Source organism: Manis pentadactyla, chromosome 17 (genome assembly GCF_030020395.1).
Source record: "Manis pentadactyla isolate mManPen7 chromosome 17, mManPen7.hap1, whole genome shotgun sequence".
NCBI lineage: Eukaryota > Metazoa > Chordata > Mammalia > Pholidota > Manidae > Manis > Manis pentadactyla.
The window spans coordinates 55,274,728-55,290,932 of NC_080035.1; the positions used below are offsets into that span (position 1 = coordinate 55,274,728).

Genomic DNA, 16,205 nt, shown 5'->3' on the forward strand with positions numbered 1-16,205 from the left:
TAGAACTATGTAGAGTTGGGTTTTTTTTATATCATTAATGTACAATTACTTGAACATTATGGTTACTAGGCTCCCCCTATTATCAAGTCCCCCCAGAGAACCCATTACAGTCACTGTCCATCAGCATAGTAAGATGCTATAGAATCATTTCTTGTCTTCTCTGTATATACTGCCCCTCCCCACTACATTATGTGTGCTAATCGTAATGCCCTGTTTTCCCCCTTATCCCTCCCTTCCCACCCACCCTCCCCAGTCCCTTTCCCTTTGGTAACTGTTAGTCCATTCTTGGGTTCTGTGAGTCTGCTGCTGTTTTTTTTAGAGTTGGTTTTTAAAAAAGAAACCAAAGTGATCTAAAAATTATCAAACAAATGAAATATAAAAAAAGAATCAAAAGCATTTTTAGGAGCTAAATACTAAGTATGGCTTGGTACATGGTGGTGCCCAAAGAATGTTTGCTAAATGAAGATGTAGAGAAACACATTACCTGCTGATCAAACAAGGCCCAGAACATTGGGAGTGGAATATACAGGAACATCACCCTGGTAACCATCTTAATTTGAGAGATAAGCCGCTCCTGTAGTTGGAATGGGGGAGGGACAAATCAGCCACCTCTTGCGTTACTCACAGCTCTGCGGTGGTCAGTATCACTATAGACATATTTGCATCTAGAGACAGCTGGGAGGTGATGAATTGTTCCAAAGAACCGTACTACAGGTTTCTTTAGAAAACCCCAAATTCCCAAGCTATTTAAAATATAAGTGAAAACATCTGTTTAGGAGGTAATTACCAGAATTTCAGTATAAGTGCCACTAAATGTAAATCCTGCCACCACCGATTAACTCTTCTATATTCAAACTTGTTATGTGATCACAGTTACATGTATTTAATGGAAGATTTCATCAAATGAAAAACTATGAAAAGATATTATTGTTTACAGATAAATTGTACACCTTGTTTATCAAATTCTCACTAATTAAAAAATAAGCTCCCATAGTTTTGTTAAAATGCCAATAAAGCTCACAAGGATACAACTGATAAATTTGTTCACGTAACCTCAGTAATATGAATTATGACTGTGGAGTTCACTTTCTAGAGGAAGCTCGCCTGGGCCACTGCAGCCAGATGATCACTTACATCGTATTTCTCTTTAGCCCAGTCCAGCCAGTGTTCCCTCTTGGGAAATGCCTTACTCCGATGCTTAAATCTATTTTTGATGGCAAACTGAAGGAAGAAAAATCAAATTTCAAAACAGAACCACTTACTTTATCAGAGAAACACATTTCAATTAAGCTCTGCTTCGTGGGAAACTGAGAGAGCAGCAAAATATACAATTGTATATATTGGTATAATGATGATGCTAAAAGGCATGAAATGCATTTATTTCTAATCTCTGTCTAACTATGAGTGGTTGAGGTGGGTAAACAGAGTCACACTGTGACCACTATACTCTCCAGATCCCCTAGAGAGGACGGGTCAGTAGAAATAGATCATGTGACAAATTTGCAATCCAAGTTTTCTGGTAGCCATATTCCAAAGTAAAAGGGAAACAGGTGGAATTCATTTTAACCATGTTGTTTAACTCAATAAACCCAAAATATGATCTTAATCGGTGATCACTATCAAAAAATTAGTGAGACTTTTTACATTCTTTTTTCATGCTGTTTAAAAGTAAAATTCAACCAAGTAAATTTGAAGATCTAATTGGCTTTATTAAGTGATTCATGAATTGGGCAGCATCCCCTCTGGCAGGTAGAGAGGTTCAAAGGGCCACAGAAGTCGTCTTTTTGGAGTCTGAACTAAGCTGTCAATCACTTGTTAGGGAAGGACTTGGAGAGATAATTGCTAAGAATCTCTCTTAGTTTGGAAAACACGTGTTGGTGGGAATCCACCCAATCTCAGTGGGAAGGGCAGGAGGTAAACAGCGAAGCTGCAAGAAAAGTGCATTTTTTGGACTGTGAAAGGACACACTGATTTCATCAGGTACACACTTAGAATCTAACACCATAAAGCCAGGTAAAGGGAAAGTAAAATTATCTTAAAACTGCCTTTTCATCCAAAAGATTATCCACACATATATATTTTTAAATAAATAAGTCACACACTTCTCCCCAGATACACAATGTACATGTTCACTGAAAAAATGGAGAATATATAGGGGGAAAAGTTGATTCCATTATTTAGATTCCTGCATTCAGTATTTATTTCCAGACTTAAAACGTGCCTGTATGTACATATCCCATATAGATGCACATGGAAACACCATATTCTGCATGCCCCTGTCACCAAATAGTGTTTGAAAACAAGACTTCTGATGGCTGCATGACATGGCATAGAGGTAAGTTAAGTACTATTAAGTAAATTAAGTACTGTAAGTTAAGTACTATATTCTTCAGCAATTTGGTAGACTTAAATTTTTGCTGTTATAAATATTACATTGAAAATCTTCACATGTGAGTCTGTGTTCATGTTTAAAAGTTATTTTCTTGGCCTTAACTCCCCAAAGTAGGATTATTGACTGTTGCACCAGAGGTTTCCAGCTCCAGACAAGTTTACTTTGGGTTTGGTGAGACGGGAAGACAACAGAACACTGGAGGTAGAAGGTCTTATACTAAGCTTTATTCACAGTGGCAGGTGGAGTGCTAGAATCCCGTTCACATCCAGCAAGTGTGCCTTACATCTCTGCCAGCTGCACAGAGCACTGGGCGGAGCTCTTTATATAGCAACACAGCTTACCAAGGTTCCTTGCCAACACAGTGTAAGCATGTGCCCATGCAACAGGCCAGTTACATCACTGTTTGTGTGCAGTGGCCAAGTAGATGAAGGCCAGGTGAGGATCCTGGCCATTGGAACTTCCATGTTCCCTACATTGACACTTCCGCAGTTCTGACTTATTATATACAACACCAAACCACACCTCTACACTTTTGTTCACTGCTGCCTGACAAACATCAGACATGGTTCACCAATTTGACAGGTGAAGACTCACTTTAATTCACTTTTTGTTTCCCACTGACCTTAGTTTACAAGTTCAAGAGTTGTTTCTATCCCTCCCTTTATGAGTTCTGTTTGTGTCCTTTTCCATTTGGTGAGTGATATAAGAAACTTCAGTTTATCAAAATAGTTAAGAACACTAATGAAATACTTAAAGGGAAGTCAACCCTTCATTGAATTCTAATTTAAAGGAGGTAGAAGGTTCCTGGGGACCTAAAATGTCACCGAGAGAGGACTCCTGAAATACTTACACCAATGCAATTGGCAACTTTGGCCATGATGTTACCCTGGGGCTGGAACTTCTTGTACATTCCACTTCCAATGACAAACACAACTAAATAGGGCAAAAGAAGATGTATTAACAAGGTGTTTGACCTAGAAGTTGTACTTTCATTTACATCATAACCTTGTGGAGGGGTCAAGGGCAGGTCACCTCAAAATGTGCCATTTTGGCATGTTGTCTAGATCAGGGCCAAAGCCAATCAAGGCCCAAAAGACTCAGAAAGATACTTCGAAGACATCCCCTCCTTCCCCAACCAACTGCATAAAAAAGATATAGATGGAGGAACTGCTCTAGGAGGAGAGCTGTCTCCACAGATAACTACCTTATAATGTGCTGTAGGTGTGGTAGACAGAGGAATGCGGCTAAGTCCCTTAAAATGTCGATGTCCCATTGTCTCTATGTGGCCTGACAAAGATTTGTTTATCAAACATTTACTCTTTCATATTCCTGTGAATTGCTTCCCTTTTCCTTTGATGTCCCAGACCCCTGCCCCCTTCTCCTTAGTTCAGGATGACGTGTATATATATATATATATCACCATACCTGATTGTCTTTGGAATCTATGTCTATGGATTCCCCATATATACATAATTAAACTTTGTGTTTTTCCTCCTATTAACCTATTTTTATGTCAATTTGATTCTTAGACCAGCTAGAGGGACCGAGCGCTTTCACATGACAGACTAGTGTATTACTCTATACAGACCAAAAACCACAGCTTTAATTTCTGGTTGCAGAGGCAAGAGAGAGTTTCTTCTGTTTCTTTATAATCTTCAGGAAAAAGCAGGAACTAAAAATCTGTTGAAACTTTTATTTAATCATATATGGCAGAATGAATTCTGTGGTCATGGTATAGAAACAGTTAGTTATTTGCATCTGCAGCTACAGTTTTATGAAAGTTAAACCATTTTTTACAATGAGGCAACTCCTCCATGGACCTTTTAAAGAGGGGCATAGCATGAAAATAACTTACAAGAAAAGCATTTCTGCAGGAGACTCTGAAAACACAATGCTTACACTCGGATTTCTGATTATCCAACACCATATTTCAATAATTTAAAAGAACTGATGGGTTGACTGAATTCTACTTGTTTTCCTTAATTTAAGAGGGCCTGAGATTTTGACAGGTGCCAACTCCCAAGCGTATCTCCACGTACACCTGTATTATAGATGTTCTTTACAGTTGAAGAAAGGGAAGGTTAGCTTGTTCTCTCACCCAAGGCCCCTCTGCCTCAGTGCACACAAGGAGGGCAGAGATACCCTAGAGACTGAGTCCACACTTCTTTTGCCAAGTAATATTTTAATCTTGAAGCCCTTGATTAACTGAAGCCTAAATCAAGCATGAGATTGTTGCAGATAGAAACTTCGAGAGGTGTGGATGCATAGGATTTGATCTCTTCTCAATTACTCCATAAGAACAAGCATAATATTAGATGTAAGAATGACTCACACAGATGAAATGATAATTTACCTAAATGCCAACTTAATACAGTATCGGGCTTATAACAATTTTTGAAATCCTCTCTAGCTCTTGCCTAGAATCAGGGAGGAGAAGGCATATATGAGCCTATTAGGGGAGGATGGCAGTATTTAAACAATTATGGAAGAAAATGGACACATAAAAAAGGGAGAATACTGAGCTTTTCCAGCAAGTGTAAGGATAAAACTAAATTGCTACCACATAGCAAAAGAGGTTTAAAAAGGCATACTCGATACTATTAAGAATGGCAAAAACAAATCAGAGAGAGTGACGTCACCTCATTTGAGTGGGAGGCCATGGAGGCTTGAGATGATTACTGGGCTGTTTCCTCCTTGTACTACTGCTGTTGGTTGAACTGTGTCCCCCCTGGAAGATTTTGAAGCCTCATGCCCCATACCTCAGAAGGTGACCTTATTTGGAAATACAGTCTCCGCAGATGGTTAAGATGAGGTCATTAAGGTGGGCCCTACTCCAGTACAACTGGTACTGTTATGAAAGGGGAAATCTGGACCCAGATGTGCACACAGTGGGAAGGCCATGGGCAGACTGGCACTGGGCTGCCACAGGGAAATACCAGAGGTAGGAGAGAGGCCTAGAGATCCTTCCCAGTGCCTTCAGAGGGAGCATGGCCCTCCCAACATGTTGATCTTGGATGTTCAGTTTCCAGAACTGTGAAATACTAAGTAAATTTCTGTTGTTTAGCCAGTGTGTGGTATTATGTCATGGCAGTCCCAGAAAGTAGAGACACCTACCATCTTTCAAGCTAGACAATTCCATGCAGAAAATTCTTCACAGTTCTTAAAAAGCCAGTGCCCAGAACTAATATGCAAATGAATGCATCTAGTGATCCCATATATTCCTCCCAGAGGGAAGGTATTCCAGTAGCAGAAACATTTTAAGATGATACTTATGGAAATCTAGATGTTCACTGCAAGTATTAACACAACAATCGGCCCAGGATGCTATGTCTTCAAGCAAGTTGTAGGTGAATATGTGTTCATAAGAACAAATACTCTCAGCCATGGGTTCACCTCGTCTGGCTTATTCTATCACTGTCATCTTACTCTGCCTAAAGAGTATCAATCCTTTAAGTGTGCAACTCAATTGATCCCCTCTCCTATCAATGCTTTTTTGGTCCTATTCCCTCTGAAACAATATGCCAACTCTACTTTCTTTGAGTTATCAGAGCATGTTTAACAATGGGATAGGAATTCTTCATAGTACTCATTACTGTGATTTGTTACATGAATGTTTAAAAATTGGTCACAATAATTAATGTGAGGGGCTGACCTGATCATACAATTGTATTGATTCAATTGATTTCTACTTACTCAGAGCTACAGCCATGAGAGCAGCAGGAACCCCAAACGCCAGTGGGTAACAAGCTTGTTTACTATGAATTCCACATTCTTGAACTAGGGAGAAATTACAAGATTAAAATTCATTATGGCATTGGTAATGCTCAGATACTTCACATTAAGAAAAACCTCTAACTAGTTTTTATATATTGTTTTCACTAAATGTTTTAGACTTATCCATTCGCGTTATTGATGCCATGGCCAGCAGAGAGACGCAATTTTGTAGTAAGTAGAAAGAATAGGAGATGGAGACAGGTTCTAATCTTACCCCTCAAATAGATGTCTGATACGGGCCAATCAGTGGGACCCTTATGTCTATGGATTTTCTTTGTGGGGGACCTAAAAATGACCAGGATACAACAACCTGAAGATAGTGGGATTCAGTAAATAAAATCAAAAGTACCCAGGGAAATCAAGATTATGTGTTTCTGAATTCATGCCAACTAGAAAAAAATTAGATGACCCAGGGCAGGGGTCAACAAGTTTCGCTGTGAAGGGCCAGACAGTAAATATTTTAGGCTTTGCAGACCATTCAGTCTCTGTCCCAATGACTCAATCTTGCCTTTGTAGGGTGAACACAGCCACAGACAGTACATAAATGGATGGTCTTGTCCAGATTTCTGGATGTGGTCCAAACCATACTTTCCCAACCCCTAAGGAACTCTTTCAGCTCTGAAATCCTAGGATTGGTAAGGAAAAAAAGGAGACTTTGGAAGGGGCAACAGAGATTACTGGAAATCTTTCAATGGAATGATGGAGCTTCTAAGAATAATCTGATCCTAAAGGAATTTTGATTTTGTCTTGACTAGCTATTTCAAAATTCTGTACATAAATAAGTTAACTAGTAGAAAACTGATAGTCATGCAAATGTTTGCAGTTCATGGCAACACAAAATAATTTTTCTCCCTGTAAGAATATAAATATTTGTTAGTCAAATCCTTATTTGAACTGATTATAACAGTTTTCCAGTCCCCTCATTAATTATAAGTTATACAAAATCTTTGTCACATGCTCATTTTATATTTGTATGAGAGTCATTATTTTACCTTTAAAAAATTACTCTTTTAAATATACCCAAAGAAAACAAGATCCCTGATTCAAAAGACACATGCACCCCTATGTTTATCACAGCACTACTTACAAAATCAAGATATGGAAGCAACCTAAGCATCTATCCGTAGATGAATGGATAAAGAAAATGTGGTACATATACACAATGGAATATTATTCAGCCATAAAAAGAACACAAATCCTACCATTTGCAACAACATGGATGGATCTAGAGGGTATCATGCTCAGTGAAATAAGCCAGGTGGAGAAAGATAAGTACCAAATGATTTCCCTCATTTGTGGAGTATAACAACAAAGCAAAACTGAAGGAACAAAACAGCAGCAGACTCACAGACTCCAAGAAGGGACTAACAGTTACCAAAGGGGAAGGGGAGGGGAGGGTGGGAGGGGAGGGAGGGAGAAGGGGATTAAGAGGCACTATAATTAGCAATAACAATATAGATAGATCACAGGGAAGGCAGTACAGCACAGAGAAGACAAGTAATGACTCTATAGCATCTTACTATGCTGATGGATGGTGACTGCAATGGGGTGTGTGCAGGGGGACTTGATAATATGGGTGAATGTTGAAACCACAATGTTGCTCATGCAAAACCTTCATAAGATTATATATCAATGATGACTTAATTAAAAAAAATTATCCTTTAAGACATTCTCTAATTCAAGCATGCATAGAACATATTCTTCTAGTAGAATCTGGTGGTGTGTGTATGTGAGGGGAGGTGAGGGAACATAATGCAAGAATAAAAGCTATTAAATTTTTATACAAAACAAGTTGGAATGGGGCTGTCATCTTCAACCTCCCACTCTATGCAGAAATACAGAAATCCCCACAAAATATTTTATTACATAATTTTATCTGATTTTCGGGGTAGATACCATGTTCTTGTTTTGGTCTACTTTGTCCCCAAGTATTTCCTTCCACATGGGAAATTCACAAATTCTCAATAGAGTGTTAGCAAGCACAAAAATCTGAGTTCTTTTGATGTTGTCTTTCTTAAAGCAGTTCTTTTAGAAATATCTGAGATGGTAGGTCAGCGGAGAACAAAACCTGGCCCACTAAATTCATCCTAGCTCACTGCCCATCACAGGGGAGCGAAGCCTAAAGGCAAACGTGTCAGTCACAGGCCACCTGGGCACACTTTCCCAACAGCCTCTTTGTCTTATCTCTTCCTGTGAATAAGGACTATGCATTAATAATAATTCAGAAAGATTGATTGCTATGCTAAGGATGATTTAGATTCTTCAGTGGTTATTGGGATAAGGGATTCAGAGATTAGAAAAGGAGGTAAAACTTGAAAGCAGCTCATATTCTGGATTTCGACATCTACCAATATTCATCTGACGGCAGAAGTATAAGGAGAGAACAGCGAGACAAACCAAACAAGGACTTAGCCTTCCCATCTGACTTTTTCCCAACAGTTAAAGAAAAACAGAAGTCCCTGACAGATATTTTTACCTCTGAGCATGGGAGTGACGATAGTAGAAATCAAACTTCCAGCATTAATGGACAAATAAAAGATGGAAAAAAATCTGTTTCTTTGTTTTTCCTGTAATAAAAAGGATAAAGTCACAGTATGATGACTTTGGTTACAGATCAATTGATCACATGTAGCTGATCATCTGACTTCACCTCTAACTTAGATTTGCTCAGTCTCCTACTTTCAAGTATATGTGAAAAGAATCAAAGGAGAACAGAATTTGTGGCAGTGGAATTTGATCCCTGAGTGTTCGTAATTCACTGACGTAGCCTGTGTTAAGGTGCATGCTCTTACCTGGCCCTCTTCAAACTGGTCTCCACCAAATGCAGACACACAGGGCTTTATTCCTCCAGTGCCGAGAGCTATCAGGGCCAGGCCAATCATGGACAGCGCCCTAAGAAAGAAGGGGATTGCAGAAATGTGAGATCCTGAAAAGCAGGAGCCTCTCTTCCCACGCATTTCCCTCAAAGAAGTTGACACTTTTTGGTTCTTTTTGTGTTTCTGGACCCAATTTCCAGTGTGGGAAGGGTGGTCCCCACAATAAGCAATTCTGCAAACACCAGCTGGGTGTCCTGTATTCAACTCGGTTTTCACACTTTCTACCTGGAGATAGCATCAAATTCCACAGGTGAAGGACTCAGTCCTACAGGTGTGCACCCCCCAGCTCATCCCTGTTCAGAGGACAGTCATAAACCCAGGTTGTCACCTGTGCTTCTGACCAACTGGCTACAAATCAGAGGTGCCACGACACCCTCCTTGGGTTTAATTAATTTGCTAAAGCAGCTCATAGAACTCAGGAAACATTTTACTTACTACATCACCAGTTTATTACAAAAGGATATAACTCAGAAATAGTCAAAAGGAAGAAAGGCACAGGGAAAAACAAGGGGAAAGGGCGAGGAGCTTCCCTGCCCTCCCCGGGCCCACCACTCTCCCTATGCACCACGTGTTCACCAACCCAGAAGCTCTCTGAACCCAGTCCTTTCAGGACTTCTATGCAGGCATCATACATGGGCCACTGGTGACTGATGCAACCTCCAGAACTGCACCCCTCTCTGGAGGTTAGGGTGAGGTCTGGGAGTGGGTGGGACTGCCTCTAATCACATGGCTGGTTCTCCTGGCAACCAGCCCCCATCCTTAGGTAGGACCCGAAAGTCATCCCGTTAATTTAAAAAGAGACACCTTTGTCATTCTCCTCATTTAGTAAATTCCAAGGATTTTAGACAAAGACCAAATGTGTACTTATTATAAATCATAGTATCACAGTGATAAACACAGAGAAGGGTCTCAACCTGCTGGAGAAAATAATTTATAGGAATGCAGTCTTGACAGTTGAATGAAACCTCCAAGTTCATACCATTATCTAATAATTACTATCTAGAAAATTTAAAGCAATAGCTGGAATACTGGGCAAGGATTTATGTATGCAGTTCTTCTGTAGCCCTATCATTTTTCAGTAAAAGGATGCATAATTAAAATAAGCATTGTCTCTGGTATAATCATAATGGGCTCATACTGGTCATTAACAGACATTGGAAAACAGATCAAACTGCAAAGCAGGGTATCAGGTTATGTGGTATGATCCTAACTTTGGTTTGCAAAGTACAGAAGGCTGGAAAGTAAAGCAAAAGATTATAACCTTCTACAATAATAAGGGGATTATTTATATCAATACAAGGTATTAAGGGTTATTTATTCTAATTTACTTTTGTATTTTCCAAGTGTCAAGAAGAAATGTTAAGAATCTGCTTCTGAGAAGTAGCCAGCCTTAACACTTGGGTTATCTAGAACAAAGACCTAATTTATGGTCTGTAGGACAAGCATTGTGCATCTGCTTTATGTCTGAATAGTTGCATGAAACTACCCTGGGCCTAGGTAATGAAGAAAGAAATATGCTGTCCCATCAATTTCTGTATGTACTAACCTGTAGAAGGTAGCTATTGACATCACGACTTACATCCTTTGCTAGAGGGCGTACATATCCTTACAAGAAAGCTCTCCTCTCCAGAGCAATTTTCTTCTTCAGAAGGGCTGAGTTTTCCAGGTAGCTGTCCTGCACCTGGGCTCAAATAAAACTCTGATAACTCTTTTCTACAGTTTCTACTCTAGGATTTTCTTTTCATTGACACAAGTTACCTGTGTTTCACCTCCTGAATTGAAAAGAATCATTCATAGAATTTACCAACTCTCATTTTGTAGTTTTGTTAGACATATGGTCCTAGAAATTTCAGGTTTTATAAATGTTTATTCCATACCTTCTTGGTTGCTAATGTTGCTTTTAAATGATAAAAAATATTTTATGAAACAGATAAAGTCATAGAAGACACTGTACCTTTAAAAAATCACGGTCATCTTCCAGGGTTAACTGGCCAAGGTACCTCTTTGATTTGCCTCTTAATACAACTTGTGTTGAGTGCTGCTACTCTGAGCATTTTAGAAGACAAAAAAAAACATGCCAATTGAATATTATACACCAGGCACTCTTGTGAGAACTGTGGCTATGTCCCAATATAACTACAGGAGATAAAGTAGGTAGCTACGCTGTCTCAAGTACTCATCACTTGCCAGTAGAGCAATGATCTAGCTGCTCTACTGGGATTAATACACAATAGTCTGATCTGAGGTGGGTTCTATTAGAAATGAAGACATGTAGGCAGGGAGGTTAAGAAACTTGCTCAAGATGAGTAAGGGGCACAGCCAGAATTTGAACCCACATAGCCTGGCTCCAAAGCCCATGTTCTTGACTGATACTGCAGAGCAGAGGCCTGGAGAAGGTGAATTGCCCCAGCCCTGCTCTGCTCTGGGGGCAGCAGATACTGGAAGTCTGAGCTGCTGGCTGTTCTTATACCCACTCCCTTCCAGCAACACTGTTCCCTGTGGACACTGAGTGGTTTGTATCAAGGTACCCAGTCTGTACAGCCATCTGACTGATTAGCCAGAAACACAGGCAGTGCAAGTACTAGTTTGAATTTCCATTATATTTTCCCAACCCCTAAAATGGTTTACTCATAGATTAAGGAACTGAAGCACAAAACAAGAAACAAAATCACTTTTATAATTTGTCCACTGGGCCCGACTGCAGTGGAGGGAAACTAACCTCGTGGAGGAGCATCTGTCAATAACACTTTCCATCAAGAACTCAGGACACGGGGCCGGAATGATATTTATGACACTGAATTACTGAAAAACAAGTGCAAGTGTGGTAGAAGACGGAAAACCAAAGGTACAGGGCCTTGAGGAGGTCTGGCACAATTAAGGACCAAGGTGTGTGGGAGTTACGTTCCCTCCAGGGAAGATCCAGATGAACCAAACATCCTGAGCACCGAGACGTACCCAAGACAGCGAGCCTTCCAGGAGCACTTATAAAATAAGCACTTACAAAATCTGAAATTTCTGTGACTTACTATAAACCAAAGAAAACTACAAAATGAGAGTTGGTAAATTCCATAAGTGATTCTTTTCAATTCAGGAGGTAAAACCCAGGTAACTGGTGTCAATGAAAAGAAAATCCTAGAGTACAAAGTAGAGTCCCTGTAACTGTCAGCACAGCGACATACTGTATGCCCTCCTCTTAGTTAAGAGTTGATGAGGGAGGAAAGGCCTTTTTACATGTATGGTGAAGTTCAAGCAAAAAAGATGGAAAACTAGAGCTCAAATGAGCACGCAGTGGGAGGGCGGGGCAGGGCAGCAGGGCCACCCACTCACACGTGCACAGGGAGGTTGTCAGGGGTTCCGTTGTGGTTGAAGTCTGTGAGGTCATGGATGGAGCTCACTGCGGTGACTGCCTGGCCAATTGTGTAGACGATGGACAGCGACACGATCGTCCTGTGTTAAAGGGGTTAAGAGAGTCCAAGTTAAGTGCCCAGGAGCAGTCCTGCTCCAAGCCCAAAGGCCCTGGCCCCAAAACTGCAGAGCCCAGTCCTGAGTATATTGTGTCTCAATCCTGAGTATAACCCATCATTCTGAGCAGGCGGCCTGCTGGAGGAGCCGGGGGAAGGGGAAAGATCTGCTTTATCTTTGAGCCATTTGAAAGATGCAATGTCTTTTTTATCTAAATACTGAAATTAGTGCTTACATCTTTAAACAGCGAGAGACACTTATCTTGTGCCGGCCAACAACGTTTGGCCCGGGGGTGGCCCATTGGTCATTCCTGTATTGTGTTGTGTTATTCTATGATGGCCTGTGAATTTTCCCGTTTCTGCCCATGGCATGCCTTTGGTCTGGAAAAGCCTCCATTTCCTGGCTCCTTAAGTCCCAGAAACTTCCTGATAACTCCATATGGAGTGCCCTCCTGGAACTGTTCTGCAGAGCTGGTGGGTGGCCCATGGCCTCTGTGTAAGCCTTTCAGCAGCCAGGACATAAAGAGGGGGCTTCTTGGTTCACCCCACCCTTAACTGCATGCCTCACTCATCACTAATGAGGGACAGTATCCTGGCTGCTATTTCAAGAGGAGACAAAGATGTTATCCTGTTTGTTTGGAGGAGGAAGAAGGCCTTCCAATGCTACTGGTGGCCACACACTAGTCTAGCCAGGCACTGGGCTAGACTCTAGGGATTTGCTGATGCATGGAAACAGGGCCTAGCAGCCTCTCCTAAGAGTTTTAGTTCCTTGGTTCTTTGATCCCATAGTCTACCATCCCAACCACAAAGCTTATAATTACTTTTTGGCCTGTTTATTAACAACAAAGTTGCAGGTACTCACTTGAACTTTCCCAGCCAGGAGTCAGCGATCAGAGCTCCGAGAATCGGCGTCAGGTAGCACAGAGCCACAAACGTGTGGTAGATGGCCGTGGACAAGTTATCGTCCCACCCAATGAATCGTCTGAAGTACAGAATCAGGATTGCTTTCCGCAGAGGGCAGGTGGAGGGGAGGGGGAAACAAAGTCAGGAGAGGCCGTGGTAACTCAGGCTCTTCATGCAAGGGAGGAGCGTGTCGGAAATAGTTACCTCTCATTCCATAGTAGGAGAATCTTTCACAGAACTCATTGATCACGATGAAGAAGATGCTCAGAGGATACCCAAAGCAGCCCTGACAAACAGAAAGTCTGGGATTGAAATCTACTCCCCACTGGTGCATATCTGCAAATGAGCGCTGACGGCATAAAAAGTAGCCTGATGTGTGTTCAGTAACTGTGGAGAGGTGGAATCTAGAAGTTCAAAACGTTTATTCCCTTACATGCCACACAGAGACAATGAAACGAAGCATCCATTTTTATTGTTAGTCTGAGAAGGACTAGGCACAGCATTCCAGAAAGAGAAGAAATTTCACACAGAAACTCGGGATTGTCCCCTCAGTGATGTTAGATGTAGGATATGGATTTCTTAGTTGAGTGAGGCACAGCTAGGAACATTAGGAGCAAAACTGACCAAAGATTACAAAATGAAGCTACTCGGAGAAGAAAAAAGGATACTCACCCGTGATCTGGACATTCCTGAAAGGAAAACAAATGCCACTGTTAAAGTCTAGTCATTAGAACACTTCGCTAAATCTAAGTTTGGGCCCTCTGGCTTTTCACGGTAGCCAGACAGCTCGGCCCTCCAGATCCCAGCCCTAGGCCCTGCCGCTTCTCGGAGAGGGGCCTGAGCCTGGACTTCCTTTAATTAGCTCCTTGGGCAGGTCTCACATGGGTCAGGATGGCGCATCGGAGGCTCAGAGAATGGTGCCCAGGCCTCTTCCGCCTTAAAACACTCCAGAGGCTGCCCACTGCCCTCAAGATACAATCCGAACGTGTCAGCAGGTCCTTTCTGTCTCACGGTCATGGGGTTTGGGTGAGGATTACATGCTGGACATGCAAAGTGCTGAAGGATGCTAACCCTCCAGGACTCAACCATTGCTGCTCCTGGCCCTGCTTCCTCCCGGGCCCACCCCCCAGGCCCCCAAGTGTCCTGCTGTCCCCTCAGTGAGCAGGCCGTGTGCCCACGCCACGTCCTTATTGCACAGGACAGCAGCTCCCTGGCTGGCAATGCCCCGCCGCCTCCTCTTTGAGTCTTGCCGCCGCACCACCTTCACGAGCCTTTCTGACCAACTCGTGTGACCGGGGTGCAGCAACAGGGACTTTGTTTTCACCTCCACTCCAGTGGAAGACTCACCTCCACACCCCCAACCTCTTTCCAGTACCTACTGCACAGCAGGGCTTCTTACCAGAAGCAGGAAGTGGATGAGCAAGGAGAGGCGAGAGCCTAGTGAGTTGGTGCGAACCAAGTGCCAAGGGCTCTGCCGTCTCGGTCTTGGGCGCATCCTCCGGGCCCACCGCCCGGTCCCTGCCTTCAGTCTCCCCAGAGGCTTGACGAGAGCTGACCGACCCATGCCCTTGTCTCGAGTCTTAACACATCCCCGCATTGCTCCTGGCACCAACGCACCGGCCTGTTTTCAGAGCTGTCACGCGCTGTTCCCCTTCCCATGGGGAGTCGACCCCGTCCCCTGGCCACATCTTAGAATTCTTTATTCTCAGGGACCCCTGGGCACCCCTGCCTCTGTTACGAATGGGAGATGCTCCAGTGCCCCCAGAATCCCCCTGAGGGCCATGGGGTTAGGTTCCTGGGCCCCAGGCTCAGATTTGCTGCTCTGTAGGTCTGGGGTAGCCCCGTGACTTGGCCTTTAAACAAGTTCCAAGGTGACAGCCGTGCTGCTCACTCAGGGGCCACACCAGAGCCACAGGCAGGCTGTGATGGCGAGCTCCTGAATCACCTCCCTGGCCCCGAGCACCAGTGGGACCCTTCAGTGCCAGCTGTCCAGAGCAGGAACCGAATACAGAAGCTGGACCACCACCACGTATTCTCAGGATGTGCAAGTGTACAGCCTCGGCCCACAGTCACCACCACCACAGCTCTGCCTGAGGAACCCATTCCCAGCCCAGGCCCAGGTGGCAGTCCAGCCTCCCACTCATCCCGGGCCCTACCCCCTGCTTCTGAGCACGTTGTGTGGTGCGTGGCCCCAAGGCCGGACACCCTGGTGCGAAATAAACTGTCCTGGCCTCACAGGGCTCCGATACCCATCTCTTCCTGCCTTTAGAGTGGAAGGAGATTTCTCAACACTAAGACCGGTTTTCTCCCCAGTTAGGCTTCCTTGAGGGAAGGGGCTGCTTTGAGGAGCAACACATGCAGAATGGGGGCATGGGGTCAGAGGTGTCACGGAATCTCGGCCACGTTACTTCCCAGTGGTGACCCTGTGCCAGCCCATCTTCCCTTGGGACAGGCTGCCTATCAGAAGCATATAATGCCACCACCTCACAGGACTGCCGAGGAGTTCCTGCGTGAAGCCCCAGCCCAGAGCCTGGGGCACCATGTGTGGGAGATGCTACTACGTTGGAATCCTCAGCACCTCACGTGCTTTTCACAGAGTGGAAAGGAAATGTTTGTTGAATGGATAAGCATTCCAAAGAACCAGGAGCCTCAGTCATCGAGCGCACTGTTCACACCTGGCTCTGCCTAGTGCTAGTCCTGTCCAGGCCTGCTAGACTCCTTCTGCCCATGAGGCTGACCTGCGTGGAATTCATCAGTGTGCCGCTGTCTCCCCAACACCCCATAGGGTTTGTCTTATGG

At 43.2% G+C, this 16,205-nt stretch overlaps 1 protein-coding gene across 4 annotated transcripts in view; it reads right to left on the reverse strand.

Annotated features, from left to right (window-relative positions):
* SLC15A1 (solute carrier family 15 member 1) overlaps nt 1-16,205 on the reverse strand; it is a 48,940-nt gene that overhangs the window by 14,232 nt on the left and 18,503 nt on the right. For 2 of the 4 annotated variants that reach the window (XM_036893781.2, XM_057494412.1), the window contains exons 2-11: nt 14,079-14,095; nt 13,611-13,692; nt 13,366-13,507; nt 12,370-12,489; nt 8,959-9,058; nt 8,643-8,733; nt 6,086-6,169; nt 3,243-3,325; nt 1,135-1,221; nt 485-574 (exon numbers count right to left, since the gene is read on the reverse strand). In XM_036893781.2, coding sequence (XP_036749676.1) covers nt 485-574; nt 1,135-1,221; nt 3,243-3,325; nt 6,086-6,169; nt 8,643-8,733; nt 8,959-9,058; nt 12,370-12,489; nt 13,366-13,507; nt 13,611-13,692; nt 14,079-14,095 — 896 coding nt within the window. Of the gene's footprint in view, nt 1-484; nt 575-1,134; nt 1,222-3,242; nt 3,326-6,085; nt 6,170-8,642; nt 8,734-8,958; nt 9,059-10,996; nt 12,285-12,369; nt 12,490-13,365; nt 13,508-13,610; nt 13,693-14,078; nt 14,096-16,205 lie in introns of those variants that run through there. The other 2 variants (XM_057494413.1, XM_057494414.1) reach the window with 2 other exon arrangements.